This window comes from Heterodontus francisci, chromosome 2, assembly GCF_036365525.1.
Source record: "Heterodontus francisci isolate sHetFra1 chromosome 2, sHetFra1.hap1, whole genome shotgun sequence".
NCBI lineage: Eukaryota > Metazoa > Chordata > Chondrichthyes > Heterodontiformes > Heterodontidae > Heterodontus > Heterodontus francisci.
The window spans coordinates 192,226,498-192,247,840 of NC_090372.1; the positions used below are offsets into that span (position 1 = coordinate 192,226,498).

General features: G+C 40.1%; 1 protein-coding gene across 5 annotated transcripts in view; it reads left to right on the plus strand.

The window, feature by feature from the left end:
* LOC137349461 (disco-interacting protein 2 homolog C) overlaps positions 1 to 21,343 on the plus strand; it is a 635,092-nt gene that overhangs the window by 443,221 nt on the left and 170,528 nt on the right. For 3 of the 5 annotated variants that reach the window (XM_068014972.1, XM_068014974.1, XM_068014975.1), the window contains 3 exons: positions 4,146 to 4,237; positions 5,955 to 6,065; positions 14,212 to 14,286. In XM_068014972.1, coding sequence (XP_067871073.1) covers positions 4,146 to 4,237; positions 5,955 to 6,065; positions 14,212 to 14,286 — 278 coding nt within the window. The remainder of the gene's footprint in view (positions 1 to 4,145; positions 4,238 to 5,954; positions 6,066 to 14,211; positions 14,287 to 21,343) is intronic. The other 2 variants (XM_068014973.1, XM_068014976.1) reach the window with 1 other exon arrangement.

Consider the following 21,343-nt stretch of genomic DNA (forward strand, 5'->3'; position numbering starts at 1 on the left):
TGAAGGCACTGATACAGCAAAGGCAATGGGCCCTGACAGTTCCCCAGCTGTCGTGCTGAAGACTTGTGCTCCAGAACTAGTTGTGCCCCTAGCCAAGCTGTTTCACTATAGCTACAACACTGACATCTATCTGACAATGTGGAAAATTGCCGAGGAATGTCCTGTCCACAAAAAGCAAGACACAACCAATGTTACCAATTATCGCCTTATTAGTCCGCACTCAAACATCAGCAAAGTGTTGGAATGTGCCATTGTCAGTGCTATCAAGCGACACTTGCTCAACAATTACCTGCTCATGGATGCCCAGTTTGGGTTCTGCCAGGGGTACTTGGCTCCAGACCGCATTACAGCCTTGGTCCAAACATAGACAAAAGAGCTGAACTTAAGAGGTGAGGTGAGAGTGATTGCCCTTGACATCAAGGCAGCGTTTGACTGAGTGTGGCATCAATGAGTTCAAGCAAAGTTGAAATCAATGGGAATTAAGGAAACATTCTTCACAGGTTGGAGTCATAATTAGCACAATGGAAGATGGTTTTGGGTGTTGGAGGCCAATCATCTCAGCCCCAGGACATTGCTGCAGGAGTTCCTCAGGGCAGTGGCCTAGGCCCAATCATCTTCAACTGCTTCATCAATGACCTTCCCTTCATCATAAGGTCAGAAGTGAGGATGTTCACTGATGATTGCACAGTGTTCATTCCTATTTGCAACTCCTCAGATACTGAAGCAGCCCGTGTTCATATGCAGTAAGACCTAGACAACATTCAGACTTGGGCTGATAAATGACAAGTAGCATTTATGTTGAACAAGTGCCAGGCAATGACCATCTCCAACAAGAGAGAATCTAACCATCTCCCCTTGATGGCATTACCATCACTGAATCCCCCACCATCAGCATCCTGCGGTCACCAATGACCAGAAACTTAACTGGATCAGCCATGTAAATACTGTGGCTATAAATACAAGTCGGAGGCTGGGAGTTCTGTGTTGCATAACTCACTTCCTTTCTCCCCAGTGCATGTCTATCTACAAGGCACAAGTCAAGAGTGTGGTGGAATACCCTTCACTTGCTTGGATGAGTGCAACTCAAAGAACACTGAAGAAACTGGACACCAACCAGGCCATAGCAGCCCGCTTGATTGGCACCCCATCCACCACCTTCAACATTCACTCCCACCACCGTCGGCGCACATTGATAGTTGAGTGTACCATATACAAGATGCACAGCAACTACTCCCCCAGGCTCCTTCCAAACCCGTGACCTCTACCACCTAGAAGACAAGGGCAGCAACTGCATGGAAAAACCACCCACCACCTGCATGTTTCCCTCCAAGTTGCACACCATCCTGGACTAGGAACTATATCTCTGTTCTTTCACTATCGCTGGTCAAAAAGCTGGAACTCATTTGCGAACAGTACCATGGGTGCAACAACACTACATGGACTCCAGTGGCTCAAGAAGGCAGCTCACCACCACCTCCTCAAGGGCAATTAGGGATGGGCAACAAATGCTGGCCTTTCCAACGATGCTCACATCCTATGCATGAATGAAAAAGGGTCAAATGGTCTCCTTCTCTGCTGCACTATTATATGATACTATGATACTCCTGTGAATTGCCTTGGGATGTTTTGCTAAATTAAAGGTACTATATGAATGCAAGATGTTGTTGGAAGCCCTGATCTCAGGGAGAAGTGCAACATATTTTAGTAGACTGTTGGCAAGTGTCAGGCAAACCCCCCACCTGCCAAGACTGAGGCACACATGATTTCACTACATGCGCATTCAAACTTAAAATTGCAAGCCCCTGACTGGAAAGACATTTGCATAGTAACTAGCAGAGTTGGAACAAGGGACAAAGGATCATGCCCTGACCCATTCAACCAACAATGGATTTTTGATTACCAAACGTTGAAGGTGAGGGGAGCTAGCATTCCAGGTTGACTGCTAAGATAGCAGAATCCACAAACACAGAAGTGGTCAGACCAGTTTTCATCACATGACTAGTTGGCTGTTGAGATTCGAACTTCCAACAAGGGATTTGAACTCAGAAAGCTCCTGGTTTGAGAAGACCTCTTTCCTGCCTGCTGAACTCTCAGGGAACTGAATCTTCTGAAAACACATGAACCTCAAAGAGAGAAAAGTCTCCTATGTGAACAAGGTTTAAGAATACTGGGCCCCAACGAAAAGCAAGACTACCTACAATCAAGTGAGCTTGAAGCACAGTAAACAAGAAACTCTTCTGAAATTGCCTCAAACCCTTCTCCACTATATTTTCCTCTTCTCTTTTCTGTCCCTATCTGCATGTGTATATCGCTTGTGCATGCTAGCGTAGGCACATCGTATATCTGTAGGCGTGAACCGTATTAGAGTTTAAGTTTTAATAAACTTCGCTTTTCTCCTTTAAACCTGAGAAAACATGGTGTGTTGGTTTCTTTGACTTATAATTGGAAAGCTGTGAACAAGGATTCACAAAAGGGAAGCTCAAAACACTGTGTGTTTAAAATTAAAACCCTGATACAATAAGACCAGGTGAAGATAGTAACCGACCCCTAGACACTTTTCTCACCTGGTTGTAACACAAGTTATTGAAAGCTCATGGTACAGTCTGCAAGCAGGGAAGTGGAAAAAGGCAGGTAGAACCAGTCATCCACCACACACCGGATATGTTTACCTCCGATGCAAATCCTTTGAAGTGTACATCCTAAGCAAGTCCGGGGCCACCACATCCTTGCCAGGCTACAGCCAAACTCTGATTTACTCCTTGCAAAAGGGAATCATAATGGTGTAATAAGGAGAATGGATTATTCAGGATGATAGGATTAGGAAACTGAGTTGTCCACGACCAAATGTTGCACACTGGCACATTCCAAGGTCCAGGACTACGTGCTTAGGGACGCACTAAAGCTTGGGGCAGCCGCAGCAAAGGCTCAATGGGGAAAGACCACTGTGTAAGGTCCCCCCACCAAGCTGAACTGAGGGGCTGGATCCATGGGAAACCCCTCGAACTGTATCGGGAAAATTTTGTGTGCTGTAAAATGTAAAAATGTATATGGCATGACAAATGAAATAGAAGGGTTGTGAGGCAACTCAGGATTGTATTGAAGGAAAATGATCACCTTTTGTACTGTTTGTAATTTTTGACTTGGTGCTGTTTGAAACTGGTAATGTATTTATTACAGATTTTTATGAATAAAGTATATTTTGGAAATTAAAAAAAAAAGGATTAGGGGAAATTAGAGTTTTGTTGGATGCCAGGGAGTATTGAGTTTAATGGAGAGTCTCACCTTTTGGAACACACTACGTAAACATGTCGTGATTATGCATTTTCTAAAGGCTTTTAAAAGGGACCTTGACTAGCTCCTGAGTGAAGAGGCCACTTCCAGTGATAGAGGGTAATTTGTTAGCTGCAATTATAATAGGCTACATGTTCGTCTGGGGCTTTGTTTGATTGTGTTAGAGAGTCACAGAGGATTTTCAACAAGATTTGTTTTTTTCCCTTTTTTTGCCTCCTACGAAATTGCATGGCTAATGAATGGGCCATTAGTGTATGTTGTCAGACTGTATTTGCGTAGGGTTTGTCTGTAGGGCCTAATCATGATTTCTTTATCATGTGATATTATTTAAAGTGCAATTGGATAAGTATTTAAAAATGAGTGGTATAAAAAGATACAATGAAAGGTGATTAGGCTATATGGTTCTAGTTGAAGAGTTGCTCCTACAAAAAGGACTAAAGGCCTGTTTCTGTGCCATAATTTCTGTTAGCCAGATCAAACCTGGCATTAAATAAACGTGTAGATTTAAAGCAGTACGTGTGTATTGAGAGGACAAGATATTTTCTTCTAGTGGTGGGGGAGTGGGGAGGGGGTGGCAGAAACCTGCTTTTTCATGTGTGTGACTTTTAAAAGTAAAAATGGGAAGTCCTGTTTCCTTTCTCTACTGTTATTGCATGATCTGTCAGTGTTCATACTTGGATTTCGTGTTTTGAATTTTTAATGTGGACTGCAAATGTACCTTCCAGTTTTCTGTACAGTGTAGCATTGATTTGATCTCTTAATTGTTAAATTGGCTAAAACACAAAAGCACAAGGGTTATTTTTGTTTTTTCCTTTGAATAATCAAAAGTATTGGCATTGTTTTTTTACCAACAGGGAAGCTGTGGACAAGGAGTATGAAAGTGGCCTACAACATCCTACATAAGCTGGGCACCAAGCAGGAACCAATGGTCAGGCCTGGAGACAGGGTGAGCGTGGACTACACACTGCTTTAGAGTGACTGGGAACTGAAATCACTCTCAGGGTTGAATGTACCACTTTTCTAACTGTTTCAATTGTTTTGTGATATATTTTCCAAATCCAGCAATGGAATAAATTGCTGAAGTATTCAAAATCCTGACAAGTGTAATATTGTGATAATATTCAGCAGAGTCACAGATTCTACAAGAGGGCATAACCTTAAACATAGAAGAGGAAAGCTGAAGAGTGAGTTTAGATTGAACTACTTCATGCAGAGGGTAGTGAGCATGCCAAGAGATGGCATTAGGGTTAATTTTATCAGCAAATTCAAGGGATAAACAGCTAGACAAAATTAAATTGATTGGATATTCGAAAAATTGTGGATATGTTTTCTAGACACTCGAAATTTGAAGTTGCTTAACTTGATTATGATTTTTTTTAGGACTAAATTCTCACTTTGTGTGATCTTTTATGTTGCTTAATTCAAATTGCTAAATGATTGGGAGGTGCAGTTATTCAGATTGGTCTCCAACAGCCGCAAACAATCATCTCAGCCTCAGGACATTGCTGCAGGAATTCCTCAGGGCAGCATATAAGACCCAACTATCTTTGACTGCTTCATCAATGACATTCCCTCCATCATAAGGTCAGAAATGGAGCTGTTTGTTGATGATTGCACAGCAGTCAGCTCCATTCCCAATTTCACAGATAATGAAGCAGTCCATACAAGTATGCAGCAAGACCTGGACAACATCTAGGCTTGCACTACAGAAGTGCCAGGCAATGACTGTCTCCAACAGGAGAGAGTCCACTCGCCTCCCCATGAAATTTGGTGGCGTTACCAACACCAAATCCTCCTCCATCAGCATCCTGGAGATTGCCGTTGGGCAGAAACTTAACTGAGCCACCCAGATAAACACTGTGCTTATGAGAGCAGGTCAGAGGCTGGGTGTTCTGTGGTGAGTGGCTCACCCCGTGATTCCCCAAATCCCCTCCACAGCCTACAAGCGCTGAAGCAACTCACCAAGGCTTCTTCGACAGCACCTCCAGAACTCATGACCTCCAGCATCCAGAAAGACAAGAGCAGCAGGTGCACGCGTATACCATTACCTCCAAGTTCTCTTCCAAGTTGCATATCATCTCGACTTGGACAGATATTGCTGTTCCTTCATTGTTGCTGGGTCAAAACCCTGGAACTCTCACCTTACAGCACCTTCACCACATGGACTGCCATGGCTCAAGAGGCAGCTTTTCATGGGCAACTAGAGACATGCAATAAATGCTGGCCTTGTCATAGCGCCCATATCTGAGGATTAACATTTAAGATGAGACATTAAACTATGACCCTATCTGCCCACTTAGATGGTCATGAAAAGTCCCACGACACTAATCAAAGAATAACAGAAGGAGTTCTGTGGTGTCTTGTGAACATTTACCTCTCCGTCAATACTCTAAAAACAGATTATCTGGTCATTTATCATTTTCTTGTATTACAACAGTGGTTATACTCATAAGTATTTCATTTCAGTCACGAAGTGTTTTGGAACCTCGTGGAAATTGCTATATAAATGCACGCTGTTTTATTCTTCCTCAATTCAAATTTGCTTAAGGATGTTTGTAATTACCTGGTAGGCTGATGCTCTGCTGCGATGATTTCAGAGCAGGTGTTTTTTTTTAAAATACTAGAACCTCCTATTTTGAGCTGTCTTTATTGTTTGCCTTTAGGTAGCACTTGTTTTTCCAAACAATGATCCTGCTGCTTTTATGGTTGCGTTCTATGGTTGTCTGTTGGCAGAGGTCGTTCCTGTTCCTATTGAAGTGCCCCTTACAAGAAAGGTAAGGCCTTTTTTCATAAATTCTGTTTTGTTCTTCAGTCATAACAGTTCTGCAGCCATCACAGTAGAAGTACAGATAAAAATCACCTAAAATTGTGCGGAAATTAATTATCCAAGTCACTACTCACCACTAGTAGGAGGTCATTGCCAGTCAATGATCTAATCTGGCCCATATCATCTTTGACATTATTATTTTCCCTATTCCAATTAACTGGACAAATGTGCCAGTTTTTGAGTGTTAATAACAGCAAGTGCATCTCTGTCAGCACTTGTAAGGAGAAAAGACTGCTTAACATTTTGAGTGCAGATTATTTGTCAGAACTGGAAATGGAAAAATGAAGCAATCTATTTAACAGAACTGAATAAAATAAAAAAAATTGTGGGTGATGGTGGTGGTGGGGGGTGGGGGGGGGGGGGGGTGCGGGGTGGAGTGGGTATGGTGGGGAAGTGGATGAAGAATTGAACATTTATTAGAGACTACCCAAACAGGTTCTGTTGAAAACCTAGAAGTGTTGAAAAATGATGGAAGATGCATGAAAGTCAGCAAGATATGAGAAGATGTTAAAATCAGGCAAGCGGCTAATCAGGAAAGGTTATAAATGTAGGAAACTGCGATAAAAGACAGTGCTGAAAACTAACAGCGTGCCATTAGCAGACAAAAAAGGAAAGGCAGGCCAACATCCTAGTACTGACTCCTTCCACTAGATCAAGTAACATATATTTTATCCTGCTTTCTTTAATCCTCCACTGTTTCCTTCTCTGAATTATTGCTATACTTCATCTATTGTGAGTTGTTGCAGCTCTTTCCTTGACTTCTGACAAGTTTATTATCCATTCCAAAATGTAATTCTATTTGTTCTGAGGATGTTTTTTCTCTTCTGGGTTAAATGCAAGTAACGAATAAGGCATTGTTCCAGCCCCATGTCTAAAAGTGAAAGTGACAAAACTTGAAAAAGGTTGAAGTTTAAAACAAAAACTGTAGCTGCTGGAAATCTGAAGCAAAAACAGAAAATGCCTGCAACACTCAGCAGATCAGTCAACATCCGTGGAGAGAAAAGACAAGTTAATATGTCTTCCTCAGACTTTTTGTCTGACCAAGAATTAACACCTGAAAAATTAACTTATTTGTTCTCTGTACAGGTCTGACTGATGTGGATAATTTTGAATTTGGCAGAGAATGAGTAGGATGTTCTGTGTATGTTGACAATTCTTAGCTGGAAGCATGACAATATACCACTGCATCAAATTAACATCTTTGGTGCCAGCTTTACAGAACAGATTTACAAAAGAAATATTCACTAATTTTACGTTACCTTCTAAATTATCCTTAATCTTTGCATTTATTGCAATTGTATTAGTTTGCTGGGATTATCTGACATAATTTTTGTGTTATGTTCAAACATTTAAAGTTCTCCCTGTTTCGGATATTTTAGTGTATTTTTATAAACTTGTTGATTGAAAACAACATCACATGTTTTTTGTTACTTCTGTTTAATCAAGTTTTGCCTGCAATTTCTTTGTTCATACATTACAACAGCTAAAGTATGTGTGAACAATATGTTGGGAAAATGGTGTTTACATTTACAACAGAACCATAAAAGGTCTCGAGTTGAAGTGTGATTATTTGCTCTATCTAGATTAGTTAACAGTCAAATTATTACAAGATTATTGTTTGCAGTAGTATAAATAGGGACATAGACCACTGACCACCTCCAGGCGCTTACCCATTGTCTCTCGAGACAAGGAGGCCAAAGAAGAAGATGATTAGCTATATATAATAAACTAGCTGTGCACATGATAGAAATTAGCTTCCATAGAATTGAATAAAGAGCAATTCTAAAATTAGGAAAACTGTATTCTTCCAGCAGGGGCTATAGGCTGAAAGGGAGTTAATTGTAGCCTAATGAAGTTCTGCATATTATAAAACTTAATCTGTTGATCTATAGAACCTAGACTAATACACCTTGGACTGAAGTTCTTCTGATCTCCTAATTTGTTTTCTATTGATAGCTTTTGCACTTGCACCTATTGGTTCTATATTTACTCCAGAGCATGATTAGTTTTAAAGTTATAAAGCTTGATCTTGTATTTGTCACAAAGCAGCCATGTGTCCACTCTTATTGCGTGAGCCCAGTGAATGTTTGAAATGCTATTCTACAGCAGGGTACATCAGACCTGAGGCTGATCCTGTCATACTAAACCTGTGCACTTTCTAGCAGGGATCACTGAATAGATATTTTTTGGGAGTCATATATGCTTCTCTTGCGGGGGTCGGGAGAACTTTTCTAATTTCTTGCATCATTTGAGACTTAGGTGAAACTTCCTTCCCTGCACAGCATGATCTTGGCTCTGTGATTAGCAGGAGTGAGGGTGTTTAAGGGTGGCCAAGGGAATTAGTGTATGATCTCTGTAGTCATTGACAGGAACATAAGGGAGTTTAGAGGGAGATCAAGAACCCCGGTCTTGGAACCCAGAACTTTTTTAGGCTGCTCCATGCTGGAAGAAAATGTTATATCTTAAAAACAGATGTAGTTTGAAACAAAATACTGCCTCAGGCAAAATTTTCTAGTTTCTAGCCAAGCATTAAAAAAAATTAGATTGTGGGATACTGCAATTTTAAATGTAAGTTTTTGTTTTTTTACTTTTCTTTTGAATCAGAGCAGCTATATTTCAAAACCTTGCTCATCCCACGAGCATTGTCTTTCATTCTAGGCAGACACTTGTGTTCTTGATTTCAGCCAATTTAGCTGAGGTGGATGACAGTAGTTAGTACTGGCTTACCCTTGCTGTGAAGGTGTAATATAATGCTTACTGCAGTGCCAGGCTCTTGCTTAGACACATTATTATTGCATTTGGTTGCAGTTTGTGAAAAATAAAGCTTTCAACAACTAAAACGGCAAATCTATAAAAGATTGGATCATGCTTGCACACCATCTGTTTCCCACATAGTGCTAGTGTCCCATTGGGATAGCAATGCTATAAATGCATTATTAACTAATTTGATGTAAAATCATGTCCGGAATTCATTCCATTTTAAATGTAACATAAATGCTTTTAACTGTCATACAAAATAACCATAACTCCCATGATCAGAATTTTTTTTAATTGCAGAGCTGTGTGTACTTACCAACTGTTTGCAAGCTCTCTCACCTTTGCACCTTTTCATATTTTTGAAAACCTACATCAATACCTTTTGATACTTTCCCCGCCCAGCCTCGCTCAACCTTCTGCCACTCTCCTGTCTTCAGACTATCTTGCTGCAACCCTGTTTACATAAGTGTTCTCAGTGGGAGCATGCTCAATGTCTTCACAGTCCATGCATGCACAACTCAGCATTGCTGTGTGACACGTACAGACAAGTGGGAAAGAACCTCAGAGTGTATAGTAAATGATGCATATAAAGTTATCACTGTTATATGCGCATATATCATAAAATTGTAATTGCATATATATTCCACTACAGTGCAACACTGATCACGATTCCTGCATAGTTTAGATTAATTATATTGTGTGTTGTAATTTTATATTAATAAGGTACATCAGTATTAAAATAGCTAATGCAATTCGAAAATTGTGAAGGTAGGCTGATTGGTGATAAATTGGGAAACTACATTAAAAAGATATGACCAGAGACAAGCAATTTATAGAATTGATGCATAATTTGCAACAAATATACATTCCTTTAAGGCACAAAAGCCCCAGCCAAAAGGTAAAATTATAATAGGGAATAAGGAAATGGCAAAGACATTAAACAAATATTTTGTATCTGTCTTCACAGTAGAAGACACAAAAATATTCCCTAAGTAATGGAGAAACAGGGGTCTAGCAAGAATGAGGAACTTAAAGAAATAGGACTGGAGAAATTAATGGGACTAAGTGGCAACAAATCCCTCAGGACTTGGCGACCTGCATTCTAGGGTTTTAAGAGATAGCTGCAGAGATAATGGTTTTGATCTTCCAGGTATCCTTGCATTCTAGAACAGTTTCCAAGGATTATAAAGTAGCAAACATAATCCCGCTATTTAAGAAAGGAAGAAGAGAGAAAACGGGGAACTATAGGTCAGTTAGCCTAACATCAGTAGCAGGCAAAATGTTTGAATGTACTATAAGGGACATGGTAACAGGGTACTTAGAAAATCATAATATGATTAAGCAGAATCAACACAGATTTATCAAAGGGAAATAATGTTTGACAATTCTGTTAGTGACTTTTGACGATGTAACCAGTAAGATGGATAAGGGGGAACCAGTGAATGTAGTGTATTTGGATTTTCAAAATGCATTCGAAAAGGTGCCACACAAGAGATTATTACACAAAATTAGGCTCATGAGATTGGGGGTAATATATTAGCATGGATTGAGGATTGGTTAATGTACAGAAAATAGAGTGTAGGAATAAAGAGGTCATTTTCAGTTTGGCAGGCTGTAACTAGCGGGGTACTGCAAGGATCAGTACTTGGGCTTCAACTATTTACAATCCATTTTAATGACTTAGACGAGGGAACTGAGTGTAATGTATCCAAGTTTGTTGTTGATACAAAGTTAGGTGGGAAACTAAGTGATGAGGAGAACACAAAGAGGCTGCAGAGGGATAAAGACAGGTGGGTGAGTGGGCAAGAACATGACAGATGGAATACAATGTGGTGAACAGTGATGTTATCCACTTTGGTAGGAAAAATAAAAAAAAAGAAGAATGTTTTTTGAATGGTGAGAGATTGGGAAATGTTTGCATTCAGAAGGATCTGGGTGGCCTTGTACATGAATCACAGAAAGTTAACATACAGGTATAGCAAGCAATTAGGAAGGCAAATGGTATGTTAGCTTCTGTTACAAAGGGATTGGAGTATGAGAAAAGAAGTCTTACTTTAATTATACAGGTGAGGCCAACCTTGAGTACTTGTGTGCTGTTTTGGTTTCCTTACCTAAGGAAGGACATAATTGCTCTAGAGTGAGTGCAACAAAGGTTCACTAAACTGGTTCCTGGGATAAGGGGATTGTCCTATGAGGAGAGATTGAGTAGAGCAGGCCTAAATTTCCTGGAGTTTAGAAGAAAGAGAGGTGATTGAATTGAAACATATAAAATTCTTAAGGGTAGATAGATGTTGAGAAGATATTTTCCCTTGGCTGGGGGATGTAGAACATGGGGTCACAGTCTTAGATTAAGGGGTTGGCCATTAGGACTGAGACGAGGAGAAATTTCTTCACTGAAAGCTTTGTGAATCTTTGCAATTCTGTACCCCAGAAAGGATTCTCAGCCTCTGAGTATATTCAAGACAGAGGTAGATAGATTTTTGGGTGCTAAGGGAATTAAGGAATATGGGGACAGTGCGGGAAGGTGGAATTGAGGTAGAAGATCAGCCGTGATCTTAATGAATGGTGGAGGAGGCTCAAAGGGCCAAATGGCCTACTCCAGCTCCTATTTCAAAAATACATTATTTTGCGCCTTGAACATATGTACATAAGGTAAACCCAGAATATTTAATGGAAATTAGGACCACAGGAATAACAATTGAAATAAAGAAATACTAAATTAAAAAAAATTAGGAATATTGTTTTGTTCGGTGTGATAACTGCTTGGAATAATCTTCCTGACAGAGTAGTAGAGATGAAAACATTTGTTCAAAACGCAGTATATATGAAAAGAGTAAAGACGTTTGTGGAATAAGTTTTTCTCATTCTTGACTGTTCTTAGGTTCTTGCACAGACCCAGGAGAAGAGAACTAGAAGACATGATTAAAAACTGAGGAAGCCACAAACAAATCTTAATGCCTGGAATAACTTCTTAAATTAGATAATTTATGCAATTTGCTGCCACTTAGAGAAAAGGACATCACTCGCTGATTCAGGGAAGAGTAGTGATAATTAGGTTTAGGATAGGAAAAAGATGAAAAATTGATTCTTAATCAAGATCTGGATGACAGAACAATTTGGATTGGTCAAATGGCCTTTTCTGATTTCATCCTTCATATGTTATAATCTTTTCTAGGTAACATGGGCTCAGACTGCATTCACTGGCACTTGTGTGGCCAAATAAAGCATATTATATTTGATATGTAATTCATTGTTGTTGATACATATTGAAATTTGTAGAATCTTACAACACACACAGGCTATTTGGCTTATTAAGTCTGCATAAGTGTTTTTCTCCACAAGAGCCACATAGTCTAATCCCAGTTTCCTTCTTGCTCCCCATATCTTGTAGTATTCCGTTTTCAACTGACTACTATATCTAAATCTTTTTAGCAACTATCTGATTTCCTTTTTATCCACAAAAGTCTCGATTAATCTTGACTCTGTTGGTGGGGGTAAATAGAGAAGAGAATTTGTGGGAATGCTGAGTGTGAAGTAAGGAGATTGGAGAGGGGACACCTGACAGCCCATTGGAGAAATGGACGGTTTCGTGGTGTAAAATGATCTGCGGGGGTAGAGGAAAATGAGCAATGATAAATTCACACTTTGCCCGATTTTCTTTTCCATCAAAGTCTTTACTACCTGGGAGAATAGTCATTCAGATGTGTAACTTCCTCCTCCCTGTCATGAAAGCATACACTGAGTGCAGAGCTGTTCAGTCTTCATTTACCAGTTTGACAAATACTTTGGATCCTAAGCACTATATCATGGATACCAGATTGATTGGATATATATATACCATAGCATTATCTCACATAGAAGACAAACAATGGCAGAATCGCTGCAAGCAGGTAATCTATAGTATCACTATCAACTAAATAACAACTCTTGATGGTGCAAATCCACCTTGTCACACCCTTGGCTCTGTTGCAAGCTATCGTGCTAATAGCATGGAAACAAATAACTTGTAATGGTGTCTGTCCACGCTTAACACACTAGCTTGCTAATAGCATTGGATGTATGCCAGGACATATAGGTATTAAACATGGTAAAATACGAAGAATCCTCAAAATGAAAGTCTAGGGCACAGTTATCATCATGAACATTTATTGCCTTTCATTAATGAAATCCTATTTGGCAAGATGCAGCAAAAACTCTTTGTTCCTAACCCTGTAATGTAAAGCAAATAGATGCAGATTGGTTAGTGATGTCATAAAATAGTCATCAAGGCCACTTATTCAAATATTAAGTTACTTCCTGTTCATGCTGGGAGTCCAACTTTCTCAGTTGGATAGGATGCAGGGAATATAGGATTTTCAAATGGCTTTCTTTTAGCATTGAGGTGGAGAAACCTGCATTAGTTAAAATCCATACTGAGCTATATTATTTTAAGTACAAGTGTTCCTGAGCTCACTGTTGCAGCTTCCCTTTTCTTAACTTCCTGCTCCTCCCACCTGAGCATTCATAGCTTTTCTCTCTTCCCGTTTGCCCTTTCTCCTGAGCTCACTCTCCCATTCTTTCCAAAAGACCTTATCAGTTTCTGAACCCCTCACACCTATGATCTCTGCTTCCCCAATGCACTTAGACTACAATGCTCTCACCACCCCAAATCCCAACATCATACCAATGCATGCTCCAACATATTGTACTCAAACCTCCGAATTCAGCTCCTACTACTCCCATCACCATTCCTGGACACTTACCCCAAGAACACCTTGTTGCATCTTACCACTTCTCTCTCACTGTTCCCACACCCCACGACCCCTCTCGCACTCCTATACCTCATAACTTTCCCCAGTGGTTTTACATCCCAATTACAGCTCAGCACCACCTTTCTGGCACTGAAACAAACCAGAAGCCTCATCCTATCATATCTTGACACAGACTCCACTATTTCAGCACCCCACACCCTGAAAGGCACCTGCCCCCAGCATAGTAATTCCTGCAATCCACATCGCCACATCCCTCTGTCCTTACCTGACCCCATCCCACCCTTCCAGTGCTAGGTCCAATGTGCCAACGTTAACAAACCAAAGCCCAAAAGACTCCATATACAGCACATGCAACATGGATCATCTTTTATATCACCTTCCTCTGGGATTTTTTTATACAAGGTAAGAGGCAAAAGTAAACAAACGTGTAGTTGGAGACACTGATTTATACGTTATACACAAATAATTATGGAATATGACCCAAAAATACACACATACTCCCATAATGCTGTGTAATAAAAAACACAATTTGACTTATTCAGTCAGCATCAGTCAGTGGCCCTGATAATGTATTGTACGTTACAGGAGATAAAACAACGTTTCCTCCGACTCACCGTGAGCAACGCCATGGGAGATCTGCTAGCTTTAATAATAAAAATGGTATGTGTGTGCACATTTCTTGTCTGTTGCGTCACACTTTCTGTGTCACGATTATCGGCAAATTATTCTCGTCAAATTTCTTGTGGCTAATTGGCGCATATCATATGTTTTTTTTTTAAAAGAACGCCAGTACAGTATTTTGCATTGCAGAAAATTCCCCCACCAACAGAAACTACTTTAGTAATGCAGGGGTTAGAATGTCTGTACCTTACAATGTTAAAATATCACTTTAGTGATCTAACCTTTTTCTAAAATTAATGAAAAACAGATGTTTTATCATGTGTTCTGATTTGCAAACTGAAGAGCAATTAAACTCCTGATTGATGTTGACCCTGCTAAGTTCCTCATCAAATCGTGAAACTCTAATTGAAATGAAGCTCTGTTTAGGAACTAATTCTAAAAAAAACTTGTAGAACTTAAGCCTTGATGGCACAAGTTTTGGGCACAATTTTCCAATTCTCCTTAAATATGCAAATTGTGCTATTGGACTGGAGAGCAGCCAATGTAACATCTTTGTTGAAGAAGGGAGTGAAGGATAAACAGAATAACTACAGACCCGTTAATCTAAGTGTTAATTGTGGGAGAATTCTTAGGATGAATTCAAGGGTTGAAGACTTCAGTTGCATGGAGAGACTAGAGAAGCTGGAATTGTTCGCCTTAGAGCAGAGAAGGTTAAGGGAGGATTTAATAGAGTCATTCAAAATCGTGAAGTGTTTTGATAGGGGTAAATAAGGAGACACTGTATCCACTGGCAGAGAGGTCAGTAACTAGAGGACACTGTTTTAAGGTAATTGGCAAAAGAGATGAGACATCTTTTTACACAGTGCGTTATGATGATCTGGAATGCACTGCTGAAAGGATGGTGAAATCAGAATTAGAAGTAACTTTAAAAAGGGAATTGGATAAATACTTAAAAGGAGAAATTTGTAGGACTATGGGGTAAAGAGCAGGAGAGTGGCACTAATTGAATAGCTTTCAAAGAGCTGGCAAAGACCTATGGTACGAGTGGCCGCCATCCGTGCTGTCAGATTCCATGAAGATATAATTGATAAGTAAAATAGGTAAATGTGAAATAACTAAAGGCAGCCAGCATGGATTTACTAAACCCAAATATTGTTTGACAAACGTACAAGTTTCTTTTTGAAGAGGTGACATATTGAATAGATAAAGGAATTGCAACAGATGTATATATGCATTTTCAGCAGGTGTTCACTGAGGTGTTTCACAAAGACTTACCAGAAAGAAATGAGGTAATGTAGTGACGTGAATGGAAGTTTTGCTGACAGCTAGGAGATAAAGAAGATAAATACTTGGATTGTAGAAGGGGTCGAAATGTTGTACCCCAGGCGTCAGTGCTGTGCCCAGTTGTGATCTCTGTATATATAGGCCATTTGAACTTGGACATAGGGAGCACAATCCCAAAATTTGCTGTGACACAAAGTGGAGCTTGGTTAACAGTGTACATGACTCCAAGAGACATAGGTTAACAGAATAGGGAAACGAGTGTAGAATGTAATTTAATGTGGATATGTGTTAAGTAATACATTTTGGGAGGAAGCAGAAAGAATTGGAGAATGCACTTAATGAAAAGTCACCAAAGGGTGTGGATGAACTGAGACACCAAGGGTTCAAATACATAATTTCCTGAAAGTGAGATTTCAGATAGATAAAACCATAAAAAAATTACAGAGCCAACAATGTTTTGGGTTTTATAAATAGGAGAATAAAGGGAGGAGTACAATATTAGATAGAAATTACATCACAGAAAGCCATTCTGTTCAACAGTTGGTGGTTATCCTCCACGTGAACAATAGTCCCACCTGCCCATCTTTTTCCCATTCTTCTTCTTTCCTACAACTATTTAACATATTCTTAAATGTTAACATGGGGGATGAAATTTAACTTTGGTGGGGGTGCATTGACTTCAATGGAATGGTAGGGAGGTGGCCACTCCACTACCACCTGTGTAGTACCCCCGCTATAGTTGAATTTCACCCCCAAGGCTACTACTTTAATCACTAACTCTAGTAGTGCATTCCACAGCCTCACAACCCCATGTGCAAAGTTTAAAAAAAGAAAGTTTCTTCTCTCTGTCCTAAACTTGTACAGTTAATCTTGTGTCCATGTTACCTTGTTGTAGACCCCTCAATCACTGAAAACCTGTCCCTTCGTAAATTTAAACATTGCTGTTGAATCACTTTATTTCCTCACTTCTAATAGAGAGTGGCCCGAATTTTTTCAAGCCCTTTTTTTATATTTGTATTTTCTTATACCAGATAGCATCCTAGTGGATCTGCACAGTACCCTCTCTATTACATCAACAACCTTCCCATAGTGTGGAGACCAAAACAGCACTTTATACTCCAACCTTATTTTGATTTTATATAGGTTCGCAATTACGTGTTAACTTTTATATTCCATACTTCTTGCCATCACACCTGGTGTTCCATTAGCTTTTTTAATAGCCAAATCTACTTGATGTGCTGCTTTTAATATTTTGTAAACCTGAACCCCTAAATTAATTTGCTTTTCTTCTTCACCTAGCTTTACCCCATTTAAATAAGTATTGATAAATATATACCAACCATTGTTCAGGGTACTGTAACAAACCAAAATTAAACTATTGCGTGCAGTTTTATAGAAGGGACGTTAAAGCAACAGAGAGCATACAGCGTACATCATTAAGTTGATAGCAGGGATGGGAAACGATAGTTATGAGGAGAGACTTGAGATTATGGAAGTATTTCCACTGGAGCAGGGAAAGCTAAGAAGAGATTTATTCGAGTTTATGACAAATTTCCTATACAGTGTGTGATTGAAACATAGAATGCTTTGCCCCAAGGAGTATTTGGGAAAGACCATTTCATCTTTCAATGGAAAATTGGATAAGTATTTGGAGTTGGGACAGATACAGAGCTATGGGGATAGGAGAGCAGTGAAATTAGCTTTGAACTGCTCTAGAAAAGAACAAGCACCAACACAATGGGCTGAATGCTCTCCTGTGCTGTTAGCTTCTTTGGTTCACCAACAGTCAGGCTGACTTTATCATATTAGAGACATGAAATCACCGTAGCAACAAAATAATGTGCGTAAGAACAAGAGTCAGCCTTGTTGTCAGATTATGCCAGTCTGTACCTTAACTCCATTACCAGCTTGAATCCATATCTCTTGATAACCTTTTCTAACAAAAGTCTATTTTTTTAATTCAACATAAGAACTAGGAGCAGGAGTAGGCAATTCAGCCCCTCGAGCCTGCTCCGCCATTCAATACGATCATGGCTGATCTCATCTCGGCCTCAACTCCACTTGCCTGCCTCTTCTCCATAACCCTTCAACCCATTACTAATTAAAAATCTGTCTATCTCCTCAAATTTACTCAATGTCCCAGCATCCACCGCACTCTGGGTAGTGAATTCCACAGACTCACGACCCTTTGAGAGAAGTAATTTCTCCTCATCTCTGTTTTAAATCTGCTACCCCTTATCCTAAAACTATGACCTCTCGTTCTAGATTGCCCCACCAGAGGAACCATCTTCTCTACATCTACTTTGTCAATCCCTTAATCATCTTAGATACCTCAATTAGATCTCCTCTCATTCTTCTAAACTCTGGAGAGTAAAGGCTTAAACTGCTCAATCTCTCTTCATACGACAAACCCCTCATCTCTGGAATCAATCTAGTGAACCTCCTCTGAGTTGCCTCCAATGCAACTACATCCCCCCTCAAGTAAGGGGACCAAAACTGTACGCAGTACTCCAGGTGCAGTCTCATTAATGCCTTGTACAGTTGCAGCAACACTTCCCTACTTTTATACTCTATTCCTTTAGCAATAAATGCCGAAATTCCATTTGCCTTCCTTATTACCTGCTGCACCTGCATACTAGTTTTCTGAGATTCATGCACGAGGACACCCAGATCCCTCTGCACCGAAGCACTCTGGCGTTTCTCTCCATTTAGATGATAATTTGCCTTTCTATTATTCTGACCAAAATGGATAACCTCACACTTCTCCATATTAAACTCCATCTGCCAAATTTTGGCCCATTCACCTAACCTATTCATATCCATTTGTAAACTTCTTATTTCTTTATTGCAACTTACTATCCCACCTATTTTAGTGTCATCTGCACATTTGGCTATAGTACCTTCTTTCCCTGTATCCAAGTCATTAATGTAGATTGTAAATAGTTGGGGTCCGAGGATCGAACCCTGTGGCACCCCACTAGTTACATCTTGCCAACCAGAAAAAGACCCATTTATCCCGACTCTGTTTTCTGTTGGTTAGCCAATCCTCTATCCAAGCTAATAAATTACCCCTAACCCCATGTGATCTTACCTTGTGTATTAACCTTTTGTGTGGCACCTTATCAAATGCCTTCTGGAAGTCCAGATATACTACATCTACAGGATCCCCATTATCCACTTTGCTTATTACAGCTTTGAAGAACTCTAGCAAATTAGTCAAACACAATTTACCCTTCATAAAACCATGCTGACTCTGATGGATTGCGTTTTGACTTTCTAAGTGTCTTGTTATCACTTCCTTAACAATGGATTCCAACAATTTCCCAACGACAGATGTTAAACTAACTGGCCTATAGTTTCCTACTTCCTGCCTCCCTCCCTTTTTGAAAAAGGGCGTTATATTAGCTTTTTTCCAATCCACTGGAACCTTTCCCGCATCCAGGGAATTTTGGAATATTATAACGAATGGATCCACTATCTCCGCTGCCACTTCCTTTAAGACCCTAGGATGTAGGCCATCAGGCCCTGGGAACTTGTCTGCCTTCAATCCCAATAGTTTGCTCAGTACTTTTTCCCTAGTGATGCTGATTGTTCTAAGTTCCTCCCTTTCTATAAAATTTCAATTGACCCAGCATGCATAGTATTTTGGACGAGAGAGTTCCAGATCTCCACACCCCTTTGTGCTTTCTGATTTCACTCCTGAGTGGCCTAACCCTAAATCTAAGACTGTGCCCCCTTGTTCTGGATGCCACCTGCACCCCCCCCCCCCCCCGCCCCACATCAAAGGAACTAGGTTACATACAAGGAATTTTCCTTTTTAAAAAAAAAAAAGGAAAAAGTAGTGTATGCTTGGCAGTTTGGCTGCAATTGGCCTCAGAATTTGCTTACTCACAGTGATTAGATCTTGTAGTTTTACAGGGAGACGCCACTATAAGCACAGGTCCACATTAGTAGCTGAATAATACATTAATAGGTACATGGTATAACATTTCTGCCCTTATAATGCATCATATGCTTTGACTTATCATGAGCAATAGTATGGGAAATCTACTCTTGAATCCAAAAAATAGTTCATGAAGAGATTGAATGCATTGGGACACTTCATTGGTATGCCAGTCTGTTCAATCGTGCAATTACATTGGTGGATGCAATTTTATTTCCAAGTAAGGAATATCTATTCTTGCATGCAAATAATAGGTAAGAAATGTTTAGACTAATGGCATCTTTCTCTTGGGTTCAGAGTTCCCATAATGTTCATTCTTATCAATCTCGCAAACTAGGAATAACTGTGCAGTTATCTGAACAATTGATATTTTATTTTGATAGTCATTGGGCTGAATTTTCCTCCAAATTACTTCTCATTTTGCAGCGCTGGGTAATGTATGAAGTAAAATGTGTTCTCAGAGGCTACCTTGCAAGTTCTCTGCTTAAAAAACAAACTATCTGAATTATCCTCCAAAAGAAAGTATCAGTGCCCTTTCAGGGCCGTTTGTAAAATAGGGTCAAGGGATGCGGCTAACCCCTCAACCCATTTCTCATCTTACACTCCAAATAATTTTTGCCACTGTATAAATGCTGCCATTTTAGCCAGCTCTGCTCAAAGTACTGATTTGTACTGGGGACATGAATTTCCCTATAAATAGGAGGAGGATAAGCATTGGCAGAACTTAGGTTAGTCGAGTGGGAGGAAGGGTGGGATGGGAGGATGGAAATGGTGGTTCTGCTCAACACAATATTATTAGGAAGGGGACCTGCATTTGAAGTGCTGTAACCTGCAAGGCTACAGACCAGGTGCTGGAAAGTGGGATTAGATTGGGCGGCTAGTTTTTTTTCAGCTGGCGCAGACTTGATGGGCTGAATAGCCTCTTTCTGTGCTGTAGCTTTTCTATGGGACTGTGAATGCTGACATACCTAATCTGAAGGCTGAGCTAAGAACCATACAGACTTGCAACCTGACCCTGGAGACCGCAGAGAAGTGATAGAGCTACCTAAGAGTGAAATGGAGGTGGTTCTGCAAAGCTCCGTTGGCTGATCTCGAAATGATTGGGGAATAAGGCAATACCACTACTGGCTTCACTGCTGAGGGTGAGTGAGTACATGGAAGAGGTTAAATTGAAAGTTCTTAGACTGAGGTATCAGAGTCTCTTCCCTAAGCACATCTTACCCACTCATCACGGGCTGCAGATTAATGTTTTGGGCAGAGCCTTACAATGGTTGGTGACTTAGAAGGCTTCACTTTCTCTCAGAGGCTATTTGGGAGTAAGCCAACTGCTTGGTGAGAACCTGGAGTTCACTTCAACCAGAGAGCAGCACAGTGTGTACCCAGCAACATTACCACTGCCCTAAATTTTTTTGCAATTGATAACTTCTAGATAACGTTAGGTGGTCTTTGCCATATTAATCAGGAAATACTCACCCATGCATTAAGATGGTCACAGATGCTCTATTCAGGAGGGCCATGCAGTTCACATCCTTCCAAAGGGAAGCGGGCGAACAAAGGGCGAGAACTATCCTGTTCTACAAACAAAGGGAGAGATAAGAAGAGCAAGGAGAGGACACGAGAAGTCATTGGCGGATAGGATCAAAGAAAACCCTAAGGCTTTCTATAGGTATATCAGGAATAAAAGAATGACTAGAGATAGGTTAGGGCCAATCAAGGATAGCAGTGGGAAGTTGTGTGTGGAATCGGAGGAGATAGGGGAAGTGTTAAATGAATATTTTTCGTCAGTATTTACAGTGGAGAAAGAAAATGTTGTCGAGGAGAATACTGAGATACAGACTACTAGGCTAGATGGGATTGAGGTTCACAAGG